This window comes from Salarias fasciatus, chromosome 14 (genome assembly GCF_902148845.1).
Source record: "Salarias fasciatus chromosome 14, fSalaFa1.1, whole genome shotgun sequence".
In the NCBI taxonomy this organism is placed as follows: domain Eukaryota; kingdom Metazoa; phylum Chordata; class Actinopteri; order Blenniiformes; family Blenniidae; genus Salarias; species Salarias fasciatus.
The window spans coordinates 28,507,473-28,525,788 of NC_043758.1; the positions used below are offsets into that span (position 1 = coordinate 28,507,473).

The following is an 18,316-nucleotide window of genomic DNA, read 5'->3' on the forward strand; positions in this document are numbered from 1 at the left end:
CTAATGTTTAGTTGTTGGTGCATGCTGAGACAGATCACTACCTGCAGTGCAAAAGTAGTTGTACTTCTCCTTGGCCTGGTCACCTGTGAGAGAAAAAAACCTGCATGAGTCAAAGAGACACAATAACTGATAGACACTCATTCACAAACTTTTTATTCCCTCTTTTTTTACAAGTCCACAGTAAATGCAAAGATGGCAGCAGAAGGAGAACACAACAGTTGCATTAATGAAATGTGTCCATCACAAAATGCTTCAAGAATCTTTTTTTAATGCCATCTTATGAGACATACATTTCTGAACTAAATTTTCTGACATGCTTTGTCCCAGAGTCTTGTTCAGAAAAGCATTCACACTTTTTTTAATGCGTTAACTTGCAGCACTTTAATATGGACCTGATGGTTTATTTTATTTTAACTGTCTAATTATGAACAGTCGTTGACTATAAAGGTTGCTGGGACATTCAAGTCTGTTAAAAACAATGCATGACTTTACAAAGACACTTCTTTGTGTTATTTATCAATATTTGAAACCAAGATAATAATATATTGAATTTACATGAAAATATCTGAAGTTCAAGGCTTTTCTTAGCAATTTTTAGATGAGATTAAAAAATAGATTCATTACATTAATTTCAGACAATAATTATTAATCTTTCAGTTTTTTTAATCTCTTGACATCAGTACTTTATGTGAAAGATTGATTTCTTGGGTAGCTGTGGATTTGTTGGGAAAGTCTTTCAAATGGAAGATTGCAGGATTTATTTCCCATCTCTCCTTGAGATGGGGAAGAAACTGAACCCCATGCTGCTCCCAGTGGATGTCCTTGCAGGACAGCTGCCTCTGTGTGTGAATGGGTGACTGTGATGAACGATGTGAAGCCCCTTGGTGATCACTGAGGAGGTGGAATAGTGCTGTCAAAGTGAAATACATTTACCATCCATGATGTTTTCCCCCACTTTTTCAATGAGCTTTTCTTCCTGGTTTTACGCAGCAGTTTTTCCTGTGTATCTGTGTGTGGGAGAGTTTGTGTGTTTATGTCTGTGTGTGTGGGTGTGTATATTTGCATTTTGATTTACAGTTTACTGAAACCTGCTAAATAAATAAAACTCAATCGATTCATTTTCACATTTTCGGACTCTGATTAAACATTTCAAAAGTCCGAAAGTTTGTTTTCTTTTTTTTTTTTTCCATTTCATCCCATTTGGGGGACAATTACGTAAACTAGAAAAAACAGTTTTCAAACAAGTATAAATAAATTTAAACATATTATTTGATTCATCAGATTCGACTGACAAAGATAAATAAGAGAATTATTTTGTACATAACAACTTTATCAATAATTATAATCTTCCATATTTTGTAGAAAGACAGCTTGATGAAGATGATAGCTTAGCCTATCAAATCCCTGACCGACTACAAAAATAACAACATACTAGGGCTGTCAATTGATTAAAATATTTAATTGCGATTATTTGCATGATTGTCCATAGTTAACTCTCGATTAATCACAAATTGATCGCACGTTTGTTATCAACTCTAAATGTGGATTAAAGTGAAAATTTTAAAATTGTTAATACTCTCATCAACATGGGATTTCACAAACATTTACATAAATGCATGTTCATTGTTGTTGCCACAAACCAGAACAATATCAAATACTGTCCAGAATAATGTCCACATAACCTCAAATATTCTGCATGTTCAAAAAATAGGCTGAAAGGTTATTTTGAGCTGAATGGAACATCCTTTAGTAATAATCTGTCCATGTAGTGTCCAACCAACTACATTTTCAGTTTTTCGAACGTTTTCCAACACAGACTGATTGAGCTCACTGACTCCTGAACCAGCAGGTCCTTTTGGTCAGTAATAGAAGAGAAATACCTGGAGCCTTCATTAAAGAAAAGAATGGCACAGCTGACCAACTGGCCGAGGTGTTCACAGCGATTTTTAACTTCTCCTTACAGCAAGCTGCAGTCCCCACCTGCCTCAAGTCGACCACCATCGCCCCTGTGCTTCAAAACGTCTGCCATTACAACCCTCAATGGCCACCGCCTATTCACCCTCACCCCAGTGATTATGAAGTGCTTCAAGAGGATGGTGCTCGCACACATCAAAGGAAACATCCCTACAAATCGGGAAAGTCACAGGTTTGCGTAGCGGACAGACAAGCCCTACAGAGAACGCTGTCTTGGTTACACTTCATACAGCACCAACCCACCAGGAGCAGCAAAATACCCGTTGTGGATTGTAGCAGTGCCTCCAATACTGTTATCCCCCATGAACTTGTAGACAAATTCACTAACCTTGGCCTCTGTTCTCGTTATGAACTTTCTGACTAACAGACCTCAGAATATCAGGATGGGAAACCTGACATCCAGCACCGTGACCATGAACACTGGCACGCCGCAGTGGTGTGTGCTTAGTCTAGCACTCCTCACCCTATTCACCATGGACTGTGCCCCCACCCACTCCACCAAACACCCTGATAAAGCTTGCAGACGATACTACATTGGCGGGATTTATGAGGGCAACGACCTTGTCCTCAACCCCACACAAACAAAGGAGGTCATTATAGACTTCAGGAGGACCGGTAGAGTCATACAGTCCATATCAGTGGAGAAGAGGTAGAGAAGGTGGCATGCATATTACCAAGGGTCTGACACGGACACCATGCACCCAGGACACTATATAATTAAAAAAAAGATGATGAGTTTTTTTTTACTGGGCTGGTAGTAGTCGTAGATCTTGACCACAGCAGGCTTCAGGTTTTTCACTGGGACCTCCTGGATGAGCTCCAAAGTGTGTGACACGGCCATGTCCTTCTTTAACTGCGGAGACATTAAAAAATAAATAAATTTAAAAAAAAAAAAGAAATGCTAAGTCTATAAGGAACATTATGTAATATTTCCATGTCATGCGAATTCTGTCTCACCTCCCGTAAATACACCAGAATGTGATCATCCTTTTGGTCGACACGGTCCACCGTCCAATGATGTCTGAGCTGTGGGAGAAGATATTTTCGCTCATCTCTCCTCATAATGGCCATTGCAAAGCAATCAAGAAATAAAAACTATGTACTCAAGTAGCAAAATATTCACAGATTTAGCCATGGATCTATAGCTTTTTAATAACCCAATCTGGAAAAGAAAAAAGTTAATGTGAATGTGGCTATTCATTTTAAGCCCAAATGTGTGTCATTTGCTTCAAACAGTTTTACTTTTCAATTCGATAGGTCCATGAATTTACGGGTGATCGAGGTAACCCGGACCCGGTGGGTGTAAGCGTTTACTTAACCCCGGGCTCCTACCTTGTGGAACCGGATCCCAGCTCTGCTCCTTCTCTCGTTTCAATGTAATTTCATTGTACTACTGTATTTCCTTGTATTGCTACATGCCATTGATGATTGTTCCTCTTGTAACCTATGTACCCTGTGTTTATATATGAATTGTATGTAGATAGAAGAAACTGTGTGTCCTATCTCCTTCTCTTTCTGTTCCCTCACCCCAACCGGAATAGCAGAAAGCCGCCACCTCTGAGCCTGGTTCTGCAGGTTTCTTCCTGTTAAAAGGGAGTTTTTCCTTTCCACAGTCACTTATGCTTGCTCATGTGGATCTGTTGGGTTTTCTCTGTAAAAGTGTCTAGAAACACCATCTTGTAATGGGCACTTCATAAATAAAGCTGAATAGAATAGAACTGAATTGAATTAACTAAGAATCACTAACCTTCTTGACAGATTGTGTGTCTGGTACAAATCCAGAGAGTGCTTTGATGTCCAGGATCACCATGTTTGTAGCGTCCTCCTTCCCTCTATATCTGTTGGAGAATGCAGGAAATCAGCTGCAGTAGATCTGTGACAGGAAGCTAATTGCTGAGTACTTACAGAGACACTATCTCCAGGCTTAGACGGGGTGTCTCAGAATTGCTGCTACACTGAGGCGTTGCTTTGACCATCAGGACGAAAGCTGAAGTCTCAATGGGAGTCGGGATGTTGTAGTGAAGAGAAATCTGCCAGAATGAATAAATAACCGGTGACGACATGACAGACACCAAAACTGAACGACATCTGAGAGTTCAGCTGTGAATAACAGTATTATACTGGAAACTAGAATTTGGCAGTCAGAGAGCGCAGACCTCCGCCACAGCTCAAATCAGTCACCAACAACCATAAGAACACCATATATAATCACACAACATTGTGATCGGGGTGTGATCAGAGCAGAGCGCTGCAGCGTGCGGTGCCTCTCTCTGTCACCCTGTCGCCCTCTCTCCCTGTGTGTGTGTGTGTGTGTGTTTATCTGAAAAGGAAAACCGAAAAGCAACATAATTAATGTTAGTTTACTTCATTTTAATTTGAAAATTGACCGGATTCTCTCATATTTTCCGTTCCCGACTTCCTGTGAGGTGCGATCTGCTCTGTCCAGCTTTACAACTGGCGGTGCACGGCACGCACGGCTCGCGGAGAAAATATATGGGCGGCCGATATGATCAAAAATACAGCGTCAGAGATGGCGTTTAAAGCAGCGTAAATATGGGCAGACGCTGTTCGCCGAACGCCGTCACGTGACCAGGCAGCGTTCGCGGAACGCCGTCTGGTCAAACCAGACGCCTGCATTATAATTTTATTCTAATATTCTCCACCCCTGAAGTTTGGTCAGCCAGTAAAATTAATTTATTTTTACCCAATCAGTGGAAAACTGGGGAGACTGAATCAGCTGCAGGACGAGCTCGATCTCTGGCTTTGGCTCCAGGACAGGAAGGAATCTGGACTTCACAACCAGAACATAATACTTTTGTTGCATTATGCTTATGCTGCTTTGTTCATTTCTGATCAACAAATGTTTCGCGCAACAAATTGTGTGTTCGTTTATCATCATTATTTTTTAACAATCAATTTAATTTGCCGAAAAAACATGTATTTTTGTAAGATCAATTATGTAAGATCAATTTTGTAATCCAAACGATTACATTTTGTAAACTGTAATTTAAAAAAGTAATGGAAAATGTTTTTATTATAGTACCTAAAGAAGCACACATATGATAATTGCAAATCCAAAATGTAGTGAGATAAAAGACAAAATACATGTTTTTTCGAGTCCAGAGATCGAGCTCATCCTGCAGCTGATTCAGTCTCCCCAGGTTTCCACTGATTGGGTAAAAATAAATTAATTTTACTGGCTGACCAAACTTCAGGGGTGGAGAATATTAGAGTAAAATTATAATGCGATCGCGGAACGGCGTCTGATTTGACCAGGCGGCGGTCACGTGACGGCGTACGGCAAACGGCGTCTGCCCATATTTACGCCGCTTTAAACACCGTCTCTGATGCCGTATTTTTGATCATATCGGCCGCCCATAAAAATTGAGAGGAGCGGAGCGGCCGCGGTCCACGGCGCGAGCTGCTACGCACGCGGCGCTGTCCCGCACCTCTTGTATGAACCGTCAGATAGGTTAACAGGGGCGCCGATCTGACAGTCGGTGCGCGGCGCCTCTCACTTCCGCGTCGAAAGCAGCGCGTCTTGTGTGAACCAGGTGTTTGTCCCCCCCTGTCGGCGGGCCTGCCCAACCATGTGAAAGACTCCCTATCTCTCAATGATAAAGAATCCTTTAAAAAATTCCTGGATCCAGACAGTGATCCAGATCATCACCAAAATTTAATCAATTCTAAGTTAGCCCAAGACCCACCTTTCCACAAAGTTTCATTGCAATCCGTCAATTACTTTTTCCGGGATCTTGCTAACAAACCAACCAACCAACCAACAAACCAACAAACCGACATGATTACATTACCTCCTGGCGGAAGTAATAAACCGCATTTATACCAAAGTAATTGAAGTTCAGACCAAGACAACTTTCTATGATACACAGAGTAACTTAATCTAGACTATAATAAAGAGAGCAATCTGTAAGCATTGTAGATGAGTTAAATGACAACTGACCAGACCAGTCTTAAAGGAGCCTCTCCCGTCAGCGGGAGGCTCTGGAGGTCTCCAGCCCGTGCGCAGTGCGCCTCCGCTGGGCACCGGAGCTCCGCAGCCTCCCCGTGAGTCAGACGCCCGGGCGCCGTGACAGCGGAGGCCGACTCAAAGTGCCTTTCTGCTGGAGAGAGGAGCTCTGCAACGTTCCCATCTGAGCTAATTGTGGCTAAGTTAGCGAAAACTGTCAGCTGACCCACCTAAAGACGGTAGACGAGCTGACTTTATGATAACACTGGCGATGGATGAAAAAATATAGCCGAAATGAGCGATTCTGCAGAGATTATGTCCCGCGCTGAAGCTCCCTTGCCGTGGCCCCCGCTAAATCGGTTGGATCTAAATAACTTCTGAAGGACTCCGAGCTGCACCATGTTTGTCTGAGTGAGTATATGAGCATACACACACCTAGAAATAAGGTCCAGGTGTCAAAAAACCGGAGTTGCCCTTTAAGTTGATGTAAGAATTGTGGTTTTGGATTGTGGACCTCTGTGGCCTGAAGCTCAAGAGTTAAATACAATATCAGGCCAGTTACATTAGAACAGAAGCAACTGAGAAAGGAAGGGGCAATGAACAGACAGATCACAAGGATGAGGATGAGCAGTTCCTAAAAAAAATCGACAGTTGAAAGACTGGACATATTAGACAAATAATGTTGGAGAGTTTGCTGACAGACAGGAGGGGACCTTGAAAGAGTGAAGGGGCGCATGGAGAAAGTTGGTGTAACAGAAAAGAAAGTGAGAAAGAGCCGCTGAGGCCATGAGGCGTTCACTGACCTGTACTGCAGCACATGCAGAGCCCTTCGCCTCCAGGCTGAAATTCCCCGTCACGTCCTGCAGCGCCCTCTCCTGGTAGAGCAGCTTGTTGTCTGGATTCACCTCAAACAACAGAGCGCCGCTGGGAGCCTGAACCGTCACGGTGCTCGAACCCTCGAGGCTGTACACCACAGTGGCGTAAAGAGCCAGAGCCTGGAGAGCCACCACTGTGTCCTACAACACACAGTCATGAAATTGTTTACACACACAGCACCAAACACAATGATCTTTGGATAAATAGCTGCAACAACCATTTCCCTTAGGACATGTCTCCATCCATCACTCCAGCTCTGCAGGAAACAGGCTGCTCTTTTCTCTTGCAGGCCCCATTTATACAATGTTTCAAGTGGAAATGCAATGGTTTTATGTTTTTGCTTCAGAAGAGATATGTGATTAGAGAGCAACGAATTGAAAACGATGTCCATTTGCACAGACAGAGCAGCAACACTGAAAACGATGTACCTTTCATATAGGGCCACAAGAGGGCACTGTTGGTTGTTTTTGTAATTTTTTTAATACACTTTTTTCAGCTTGAAAATGTTCCATACACAAGGTGTACAATGTGGTCTTGTTAACAATAAAAGGTTTGCATAGAAAGATTGTTACTTAAGTGAGTTGTTTTATGTTAAGGTTAGGTGTTTGGCCACTTTTTGGTCTCAACCTGTCTCGTCACCGTATTTTGATTTGAATTCATTCATGTTTTTTAACTTCACAGTGACTGGTTTTGCATGTAATGTCTTGCCAACTATAACTGCATATGTTTCCTCTGAACTCTGAATAAAACTGAAGTAAAACATTTTTTGTGTTAGTGATTGTAAGGAATATCCTAGGTTTGACTCTTACACTTGTTTAATGTTTTTTTTTTTTTCTTTATGATATATTATGCCAACTGGTACTATTCTAAGTGGAAGGGACTTGAAAGGAGGGCTATAGAAACACATTCTACTTCTCTCTGAACTTCTCTTCATGGTATCTTTGCCGTGAATGATTCTTGTGTGCATAAGACTGAATGAAGAGTCTTCAAGGTCCTCATCAGGACACACAGCAAAACACAGGTAAATTACGGCTCCAAGGCCTGAAGTTTTAGTATATGTATGTCATTCATGCTCTGCGACTGCACCTGTGTGGAGGTGAAGCCTCCATAAGAGTTTTGCTGTCCTATCAGCCATCTGCTAATTTCAGAGGCGTGAGCTGCATCCTCGTCTGTTGGGGAGCTGCTGAGTTTGGCCAAGAGCACGTAGGAGCTGATCTCCACAGAGAGAGAGGCTGATGTTTCTGCGGCTTTCTGAGACCAGTGGAGGGAATTCCCTAAAAGCAGAAAAACAATGTCAGCTGACATTCACTGTAGAGGAGCCTGATTGTCTCCTTCAGGAGGACGACTCACCTTCTCTGACTGCGACTGAGTCGAGGTGCTGCAAGAGGTGATTGCGGGTTTCCGTGTCTCCTGCCAGGGTGAAGACGTAGGCCATCAGGGCTGTGGTGTAGGTGTTGCTCAGGTCACTCATGGACTCTTTGAGGCATGCCAGACTCCTCACAACAACAGGATCCTGTAATATAAAGAAAAGATACAAAATAAATCCTGGGGTTTGTGTTGTTTTCCCATCCAAAAGTGGAAAAAATCCCGGGCTGACCCAGTTCATCTTCAACAGGAAGCGACAAGGGATCTTTTTAATTGAGATGTCAAACCACCTCTACAGGCTCCTCAAAATGTGAAGTAGTGGCAGTTTCACTTTCAGCCTTTCCTAAATTCCCCTTACAAAATTTCATTTCACCCCATTTTTTAGAATCCATCTGTCTTCTGAACTGCATTATCTTGCTCAGGGTCGCACTGGAGCCGATCACAGCTAACTATGGGTCAGGGCAGGAAACACCTGGATGAGTCACCAGATCACAGAATATTAGCTAATATTTAGACAATAATGACTTCCTTTCACTAGGTTAATTAAATCTCATATGTCTCGTGTGCCCTGTAAATCAAACAGAGTAGTGTTAATGTACACATAAACTCTTTCATTCACTTAAGCAGCAGTGGTGATGAACAGTATTTACTCACATCTGCTGATGTCTTCATTTCTAAAAATGCAGCGGTAATATATGCACTGAGCGTCACTTCATCAGACACTCCGCCCTGTGGAGGGAAAACAGACGCTCCATCATTATCCAACATTCAGCCATGAGTCATCAGTTGTTCCTTTTCCTCCAGAAAGGCACTTGGTGCTCACCTTCATCAAGTTGTGGAAGAGTTTTCCTGACATTTCAAAACAGCCATTGGGTTGCTGCTTGCTCATCAGCCAGGTTTTTGCCTCTTCAATGTTTTTCGGGTCGATGTAAATGAAACTCTGTGCTCTGACAAAGCACCTCAGCACAAATGCAGTTAGCCTGAAGGAAAGCAAAACAGAATGAATTGGACAGAGCTTCCCTTGATGTTGCAAAAGCATTTAGCCATTGCCTCAACTCTTTCCCTTCTGGATTCACCATCTGCACAGCTGTAAACTAAAAAAATATGATGATTATTTCAATTTTAGACAAAGTTACATAATTATTTCATGCACCAATATCATTTTTAAAAGAATTTGTACAAGTACTAACCTTTTGCCGCTTGCAAATACTGAATACCCATATGAGCAGTCATTAAATGCCATAACCATAGCTTTACAGCCAACAGTATGCGGAGGCTCCACCGGACTCGTACCCTGGATGTTCTTTCTACATGGCCCAGTGTTTTTTAATGTGTGTCAGTCGTTGTTGATCTTCAGGCTACCTCTGCTCCTTACTATCATCCTGACAGAGTTGTCACCTATCATGGACAATTTGGTCGAACAATTTTATGATAGATATGTTTTTCTTATACTAAAAATTACACTAAATGCATTTATCTATATGTTCACATTTGTCAAGGCAGGTTTGATTCAAACAAACTTTTCATTGTTGGTTCAATAGATTCCTAGAACTTTCACTGTTGCCATATAAAATATGTTTTCCTTGCTTGCTGTCTCTGTACTGTAGGTTCCTTGTGAGTGTCAGCAGAGTCCCAGATCTGAGGTCTGTGAGCCGGGTGTTTGCCCAGCTGGATGATGGCCATCACCATTATATCTGATATGATAATTAATATATATCACATCCAGACTGTGTTCTCACCAAGTGATTCCAGGATTGCTTCCAAATGTGCTGTAAGCCCCGTTGGAGAGCTTATAGTTCAGCTGTCTCTGGTAGCCTGAGGACAGAAACAGGCCTTCTTTAAATCGGGGAGCATCACAGACTGCATACACTTTCAAAACAAAAATAAATAAATAAATAAAATAATAATAATAGTAATAACAAAAAATGAAATCTTAAGGTTTGTGTTTCAAGGATAGTCCTACAAATATCAGTTTTATTTTGTCCTAATGAAGTAGAAAAAGACTTGCCACTGATCATGAAGTTGGTGGCCTTGCTCCTGATGGCTGGGGTGAGCTGCTTGGTGTTTTCCAGGTAAAGAAGGATGTAGATGTTTGGAGCCAAAAGCACCATATTCTGCTCCCCACATCCAAACGGCATCTTCAGAAGCTGGTCCAGGTTCTCCAGGGCTCGGCCGAGGATGTCGCCTCCAGGAAAAACAAACCACCCATTTGTCAAAATGTGAAGGAAGCGTATTTACTATTTTCATTTAAACTCCATTAAACTCAAAGTGAAATGCTTGATTACAAGTCAAAATGGAAATTCTGTGGCATGATGGTTATCTCAGTTTACCCAACACTGATACGGAGGCTCTGGCTGAACCCTCGATTAAGTTCCATGGGAGTTGGAGTTCTGTTTCTTCAGTCAAGACATCACCTTTGTACAAAGAAAAGAAATGAGAAAGTAACCAGACTTCCTTCGAGGACCTTTGCTTCTGGGGGTGGGGGGGTGGGGGGTTAATTTGTTTCACTTTGTCCCCACAAAGTTCCCATTCATTCAGAAAAGTCCACAAACAGCTGTTTAGGTTTGAACCAGACAGACCTTTTGGACAGAGCAACCAGTTGAACGTCTTTGACACCTCTGTTCCCTCAGCCTGCAAAGAGAAAAGGTGAAAAACGATTTCACTCAAACTTTTGGGTGACATTTTGTCTCATTTTCTCTGCAGTGACCAGAAACACTACCTCAGCCCGCAAACATAATTAGTCTCTTTTTATTGCTGATCACTCCACATTGGATTGAACATCACAATAACATAAGTAACCAGAATCACTAGATAATGGTACTCCCAAGACAAAACAGCCTGGAGAAGCCACACTATGATGACTGGGAATATTTACTACTGGACTAGTAAATATTTAACTTTTCTCCACTATCCATCCAAAGAAGCTGGTTGGAAGGTGTGTGATCACATACAAATAAGATATTGTGCAGCAGCTACACTCCTTCACTTCCACCCTGTTAATCAGACACCAACCTTTATGACCAGGGACCGAGTGACCACATCGACGCGACCTCGCTCTGGTACCTCCACAACGTCGTTGCCACATAGCAAGGAGGACGGCACAGCCTCAGCATGCACAGACACATTCACGGTACCTACAGCAAAACAAACAAGTGGGGGGGGGGGGGGTTTCAGTGTACATGCTTAATATTCTTAGGTGTGAATTATACACAATAATAATTATTGCCTCGTAAATTAACTCTTCACAGCATTGTGATATTGTTCCATTCTGGATCTAATGATAATGCTGCCATCCTCACCTAGAGCTGAGGGTGTCATGGTCCAGCTCAGGGTCTTGCGCTCACTGCCACACAGACAGGATGTATACTGGTCATCTGAGAGGGGGGTGAGTGTGTAATCTGAGGATGGGGAAGGAGTCACACTGACCTGTTTAAGAGACACATCAGAGAAAATATCTAAACAGTTTTGGTTTGATCTGAGCTGATCTTTCATTGCATCCTTCACAACATCCCATTATTAGAGGTACGCAGTGGTTCAGTATTGTTACTTCTGGGGTCCCACAGGGTTCACTCCTTGGTTCTCTACTAGTGTTGTAGTAGAGACCACCTAAACCGAGATCAAGACATGGCTGAGACCACAGTGTATCGAGACCGAGACAAGACCAAGACTTTGAGGGGTCAAGACCGAGTCAAGACCGAGACCAGACAGATCGAGACCGAGACAATACAAAATTTTACTTAACCATTTAATTCAATGCTTATTCATTAATTTTCGGGTAAGTGTAAGATTGTCTGTAATAAACTTGTCTGCATATCCTGCTCTCCTTGGCATGTTTCTAACGACAATTCAGCAGTAGCCTAACTCCTCTTGAAAGCAAAGATGAGTCAGCAGTTAGCTTCCAAAGCTCTAGTTTACTTAGATTTCGACATGAATTCAAGTAGGACTCAACAAGCATTCAGACAGATTCAAGGAGTAAAACTGTAAAAAAAAAAGAAAAGAAAAGAAAGATGCTCTTTGCGCATGCTAATACAGAGCTAAGTCAGCTTGATAGCATAGAAACACAGTCCAATAGCCTATAAACCACCCATCACTGTTGTATCTTTAGCATTACAAATACCACTTTTTCGATAATCACAGTACAGAAATAATACAGAAATATGTTTCTTCTTTCAAATATAAATCAAAACTCAGACGATGATGTCGAAGGCACAAAGTAAGAGGCAGATGGCAGCTGATGAACACGAGGCACATGTCTCACGCTGAACTAAAACAAGATGGCTGCCACCGTAACTTCCTGTTACCACTTCCTATTCAAAACTGAGTTTCAAAATAAAAGCCAACAGGAAAAATAGTACAAAATAAAGCAGTACAGTTATCTGCAACGTTTTTAGGGGCAGAACACTGCAACTAAAGAACATTTCAACACATCTCTTCAATATAGCACTGTCTTATTTATGTTAAATTAGCAGCTGGGGAAACCTGTTTCTGTTACCCCAATTCAGAGACCACATACTAGAAGACAACAAAAGGCAGATCGCAGCAGATCTTCCTCTCCTGATCTTCTCGTGTGTGGTGTCGCTCTGGAGCAGAACACACACTACAAGATTCTGTCAGAGAATTGCTCCTCACTCTTCCAAATCTCGCGTAGTCAAACGTGACTTTGCGCAGTTTCCCTTCATTCCTGTGTTTAAATTCATCTCCACTTTTAATAATAAGCAGAGAGCTCATTCCTATTCATATCGGCATCGCTCCTTTGAACCCCCCTCATACCCCCCCACCCCCCCACCCCCCACCCCCACCCCGCGCGCACGGAGCACGGACTGTGAGGACCCAGTCAGAAAATAATGTTACAGTACAGAAGAGGAAAACATAGTTTGAGATAATTTTCTTATCATTTACCCTCCACATTTGATAATAATTGAGCTTATTAATGTGTGTGTGAGTGTGTGTGTGTGTTTGTTTTTTTTTACTTTTCACTACAGTGGAGCAGTAGAAATAAGTTACGTATTAGGAACTGTCTGCGATAAATAAAATCTACTTTTTTAAATCACCAAATATCTTAAATCATTCTTTTTTGTCCCCAGACTGGATAGTTTGAACCAGAAAAAACACGTTGAGATTTGATCAGAGAAAGTTTCATTATACCTCCGCTCCGTCGCTCTGCAGGCACGGAGTCCTCAGAAAGTGGGGTTTTTTTTTTTTCATTTGTTTGTTTTTTTCCCCCCCATTTTTCCATGATGGTTAATACTGGAGATGTATTAAAACATTGGGATTATTGCAGAACTGGTGGAGATGCAGATGAATGAACCAGATTTGGGTTTGGGTCTGAATGGAGGAAATAGAGTTCATCCAGGAGCGATACAGTTATTGAGGATTAACCACTAACCTTTTGCACTGTTTCAGAGCTCTGGCTTTTCTTTTTCACTGTCATATAATGAATATATTTCACTGATATATATTCATGTCTCCAGCTCTGACAGCTGAGACGGAATTTCTTTTTTTCAAAGCAGTGTATTAACACGTGGTGAGACGGAGCTGTTCAGCCAATCAGGGAGCTCTATTCCGAGGGTGTGGACAGGTCGGCTCTGAGCTGATCATCTCCTCTCAGAGCGCACCACACACCACAGGATTTGCAATCGGAAATATTAAACATGCTCATTATCTACGATCTCCCCTTCCAACGCCTCCGATCGGAAAAAAATCTCTGGAACACGGAGCATTATGAAAAGCAAATGGATACTATGTTACAAGATTCCAATACATATGAAATTCTAAAGAAAGACCCAACTGAAGACAAAAAGAAGGCCCTGAAATCACTACTCAAACCCCTTCTCAATGAAGAAAAAATAAGTAAGGAGACATACAATCATCTCATCCCCACAGCAAGCATCACCCCTAGAATTTATGGAACCCCCAAGATACACAAACCTGGAACACCGCTTAGACCCATTGTGGATAGCATCGGGTCCGTGACATACAATCTGTCTAAAGCCCTGGTTGACCTCATAAAACCACTCCTTGGTCTCACAGATCAACACTGTAAAAATGCCAAGCAATTGGCCCAGGATCTGAAGGATATAACAATTCAAAAAGATTAAATATTTATCTCACATGATGTGGTTTCTTTATTCACAAAAACTCCCATAAACATCACAATACACATCGTACATAATCGCCTCAAGGAGGACAAATCATTAAAAAGAAGGACCCCACTCACTGTCGAGGACATCACAAGGCTCCTGGAATTTGTCTCCACCTCCACCTACTTCCAATACCGGGGTACCATCTACAGGCAGAAGGAGCGGTTTGCAATGGTGGATCCGCTGTCTGCCATAATGAGCGGCTTCTTCATGGAAGACCTTGAAGCCCGGGCCCTCAAAACAGTACCACCACACTGCGGCCTTTCCCTCTGGAAGAGGTATGTGGATGACATTTTGGAAATAACAAGAAAAGGACATACACAAGAACTCACGGATCATCTCAACACACTGGATGACACAAACAACATCAAGTTCACCCACGAAGAGGAAACAGACAGCACCATACATTTCCTGGACCTGGACATAAAGCACCTGGAAGATGGCAGCATTAAAATTCACATATATCGGAAACCCACTCACACAGATCAATACCTCCTTTGGATGTCAGAACATCCCATTAACCACAAACTTTCAGTCGTAAGAACCCTTTTCGAACGCACAAAACTAATCACATAGGAAGAAGACAGAAAAGAGGAGGAACAACACATCATAAAAGCACTACGAAAGTGCAATTATCCGATGTGGGCCATAAACAAAGGCCGCCAACAAACAAAACAAAACAAAGACACAAAAAAGAGAACAACAACTAAACAAACTGAGAAACAAAACAGGGCCATGGTGACACTTCCATACATCAGAGGGATCACAGAGAGAATACAACGGGCCATGAATAAGCACAACATCAGCACCCCAGTAAAACCACACATAAAACTACGGCAGTTACTAGTACATCCCAAGGACAAAATAGAGCCACAACACAAATGCAATATCATTTACGAAATACCTTGTTTGTCGTGCAACAAAAAGAAACATCTAAAGTTTGCACACTCTCCTCCAAATGACAGGCAGAGCAGGAACAGCTAAAGTCTGCCATTTCCGAACACTGCAAGAGGGAAAACCACCTCATGGACTGGGATCATGCCCAGATCATCGGCACGGAAAGCAACAAGTACCACCGCTGGATCAGGGAGGCCACTGAGATCCGGAAACGCGCCCCCCAGACTGTGAACCGGGCAGAGGGGGCGTATCAACTTTCCCATACCTGGGACACAGTACTGAAGAAGTCGGACTGCAGATGGCGCTGTCATCCTACTGCACCCAGTAGGAAGCTGGCGCCAAAACCTGTATAAATCAACTGACCAGACAACATCACGTGACACTTCTGAGGAAGGCTGCAGCTTGGCAGCCGAAACATGTCAAGGTAGGAAAAATAACCACTGGCCTGTGCATATGAATCCAAACCATGGAAAAAAATCTCTCTGAACACACCGCACACCACACGAAGCTCGGACCCAAACTCATTTGCATACTTCCGACAACCACACCTTGTCGGCTTCAGTCAGGAGGAGAAGATCAGAGCAAAATTCAGCCCGATCATCCTGTAGTGCAGCGGTCGGCAACTAGATTTGGCATCGGGCCATTTTTGGGGGGGCACTTGAATTGCAGGCCGGGGGAATGGAGCTCGCGTGCATCCATCCGCGGCGTACAATCGCTGAACAGGCGAGACAGTTGACAGGCAGTTCAGTGCTTTTGTAGCCGTGGTCTCGGCTGGTTTTGCCGTAAAATCCCGAGTCCTCCGTGCCCGAGACCGAGTAAAAATGTGGTCGAGTGCAAGACAAGACCGAGATCTTCAAAAAGTGGTCTCGAGACCGAGACCAATCTTGAGTACTACAACACTATTCTCTACCATTCTTCTTTCTCCAACTTGGCAACAAACAGAAGGCCCAAATCTCTCAACAGTAGAAAAACTGAGAAATAAATTGACTTTGTGAGCGTTAACATGTTACCATGATGCAGCTGATCAGGTAGCTGAAGATGGTTGCTTTTAGCTCAAAGTTCTCTCCTCGGATGACAGAGTAGGGCATGGTGAGCTCCAGGAAGAACGGCTGGAAGACAGTGAAGTTCTGGCGAGGAGCCAGACCGAAACCCTGAGAGGACAAACAGAAAGCCTCCGTCTCCCAGGTGGTGATGGTGTCGGGCACTTTGAGGGGGACGTCCTTCCTTCCAGAGTCTCTGGATCAGCAGGCAAAAGCATTTAGTAGATTGTGCTCAAACTGAAAAATGAAGCTTGATGCATGTTTTAGCAATGACATTTAAAAAATTGAGACGTTAACAATGAAGCTGATCCATGTCTGTGCAAAACAGTTGTGTGGAAAATAACTACAATGACACAAGCTGAAGCAAAAAGGGAAGAAATATCCATAAGAAGTAAAAGGACAGACATGCATTTAAATGAAAGTGGCCAACAGAAATCTGCTGAAAAGACTTTGGTAAAAGTATTTATTCAACTCTTGTACGCAAGTAAAAGAATGTACCACAAAATGAATCTCATTTGATTGAAATTTTATGACGTTAATCGATTCAATTTATTCTTGTTACCTGACATTAAGAATATATCTCACAAAGAAAATTTCTCAATAAGTGGAGGAAAAAATGCTTTACATGAGAACATTACTCATTACACATGGCAGGAAAAACATTTGGATGGTTTGAAATTTTTAACCTAGTAGTTAAAAAAAAAAAAAGAAAAAAGAAAAATTGCACTTTTTTCACATAATGAAACATTACAAATGTAAATCTCCCTTCTGGCACAAATCATGAGCACCTTTAGGATTATACATGTTCAAATTCAACAATTGCCAGAGAAAAATCCTCAAAACTATATAAACTCGGGTGTTTTTTTCAAGTATCTGCACTTATCTAAGCGCAGTATGTATTTGCTCTTTACCTCTACATTTTTGTAAAAATCTGCTCTCTGGTACTAGATGACAGCTTTGTAAGTGAGTGTATGAGACAACAAAAGACATTGCGCTCAGTGGCATTCTAATAAGACTCACCCAATCTCCACCAAGTCCCAGATCCAGGTTTCAGGAAAAAAAGAGCGGATGGTTTCAACTGGTGGTAGTTCCTCCTTTGACATCCTGAAGTTGTTGCTATATCTCCCTGAAATTCCCACACAAACTTTATGTGACGCTATAATACTTCACTCACACATTCTTAACCATAGCCATGCAAATATAATCTTACGGGAATGGTGTTGTCGGCTGTATTTCCTGTATTTCACGCCGCTTCTGCGTTTGTATGCTTCCGAGTATGATGACTGCAAATTTGTCACCATCTTCAAACCTAAACCCTAGAAAAGCCAGGAAACTTTGAAGCTGGACAACCTGAGTTTACATCAACACCATGGATGCAAAATGCTGGAGTCTTACAGAATGTGTGTAAATAATAATGGACAAAAAAAAAAAAAAAAGATTAAAAGAGAAATGTGACTTACTTGGAAGCAACTTCTATAATCTTGTACCTCTGTTGGCACATTTGTAGATATGGCAGGTAGTAAATTAAAGACCTGTGGCATAGAATAAAGTTGTAGTCGCTGCAGCTGAAAACAATTTGTCCTGCACCAGATAACCATGAGCAGTGTTGAGACCATCCGCCAAAACAGAATCAGGGTACTGAGAAAGCCGCCGCTTCTGAGCCTGGTTCTGCAAAGGTTTCTTTCTGTTAAAAGGGAGTTTTTCCTTTCCACAGTCGCTTATGCTTGCTCATGTGGATCTGTTGAGTTTTCTCTGTAAAAGTGTCTAGAAACGACCATGTTGTAATTGGCATTTCATAAATAAAGCTGAATTGAATTGAAATGAAATGAATTGAATTGAATTGAATTGAATTGAATTGAATTGAATTGCCCATTTAAAGGCTTGTTTCACTAACTACTGACACCTTTCTCCCCTTGCTGAGTGATGCCGGGTGCAAGTTGGGCAGGGGGTTGGAGGTAGCTGTGAGATCAGTGTGCCAAATAGTGTGTGTCATAGACTTTCACTGGTCATAGTGACGAGATTGTGGCTGATGTGTGCGTGTTTTGTTTTGTTTTTTT

General features: G+C 42.2%; 1 protein-coding gene across 1 annotated transcript in view; it reads right to left on the minus strand.

The window, feature by feature from the left end:
• Positions 1 to 18,316, minus strand: part of LOC115400038 (alpha-2-macroglobulin-P-like) — a 42,580-nt gene continuing 24,264 nt past the window's right edge. Inside the window, exons 20-39 of the mRNA XM_030107690.1 lie at positions 17,720 to 17,791; positions 17,470 to 17,575; positions 17,280 to 17,385; positions 16,230 to 16,455; positions 11,482 to 11,608; positions 11,195 to 11,316; positions 10,762 to 10,813; positions 10,513 to 10,596; positions 10,191 to 10,367; positions 9,922 to 9,997; positions 9,006 to 9,162; positions 8,837 to 8,911; positions 8,168 to 8,330; positions 7,904 to 8,091; positions 6,745 to 6,957; positions 3,880 to 4,004; positions 3,722 to 3,812; positions 2,932 to 3,000; positions 2,722 to 2,827; positions 1 to 83 (exon numbers count right to left, since the gene is read on the minus strand). Of these exons, the coding sequence (XP_029963550.1) occupies positions 1 to 83; positions 2,722 to 2,827; positions 2,932 to 3,000; positions 3,722 to 3,812; positions 3,880 to 4,004; positions 6,745 to 6,957; positions 7,904 to 8,091; positions 8,168 to 8,330; positions 8,837 to 8,911; positions 9,006 to 9,162; positions 9,922 to 9,997; positions 10,191 to 10,367; positions 10,513 to 10,596; positions 10,762 to 10,813; positions 11,195 to 11,316; positions 11,482 to 11,608; positions 16,230 to 16,455; positions 17,280 to 17,385; positions 17,470 to 17,575; positions 17,720 to 17,791 (2,418 nt within the window). The remainder of the gene's footprint in view (positions 84 to 2,721; positions 2,828 to 2,931; positions 3,001 to 3,721; positions 3,813 to 3,879; positions 4,005 to 6,744; positions 6,958 to 7,903; positions 8,092 to 8,167; positions 8,331 to 8,836; positions 8,912 to 9,005; positions 9,163 to 9,921; positions 9,998 to 10,190; positions 10,368 to 10,512; positions 10,597 to 10,761; positions 10,814 to 11,194; positions 11,317 to 11,481; positions 11,609 to 16,229; positions 16,456 to 17,279; positions 17,386 to 17,469; positions 17,576 to 17,719; positions 17,792 to 18,316) is intronic.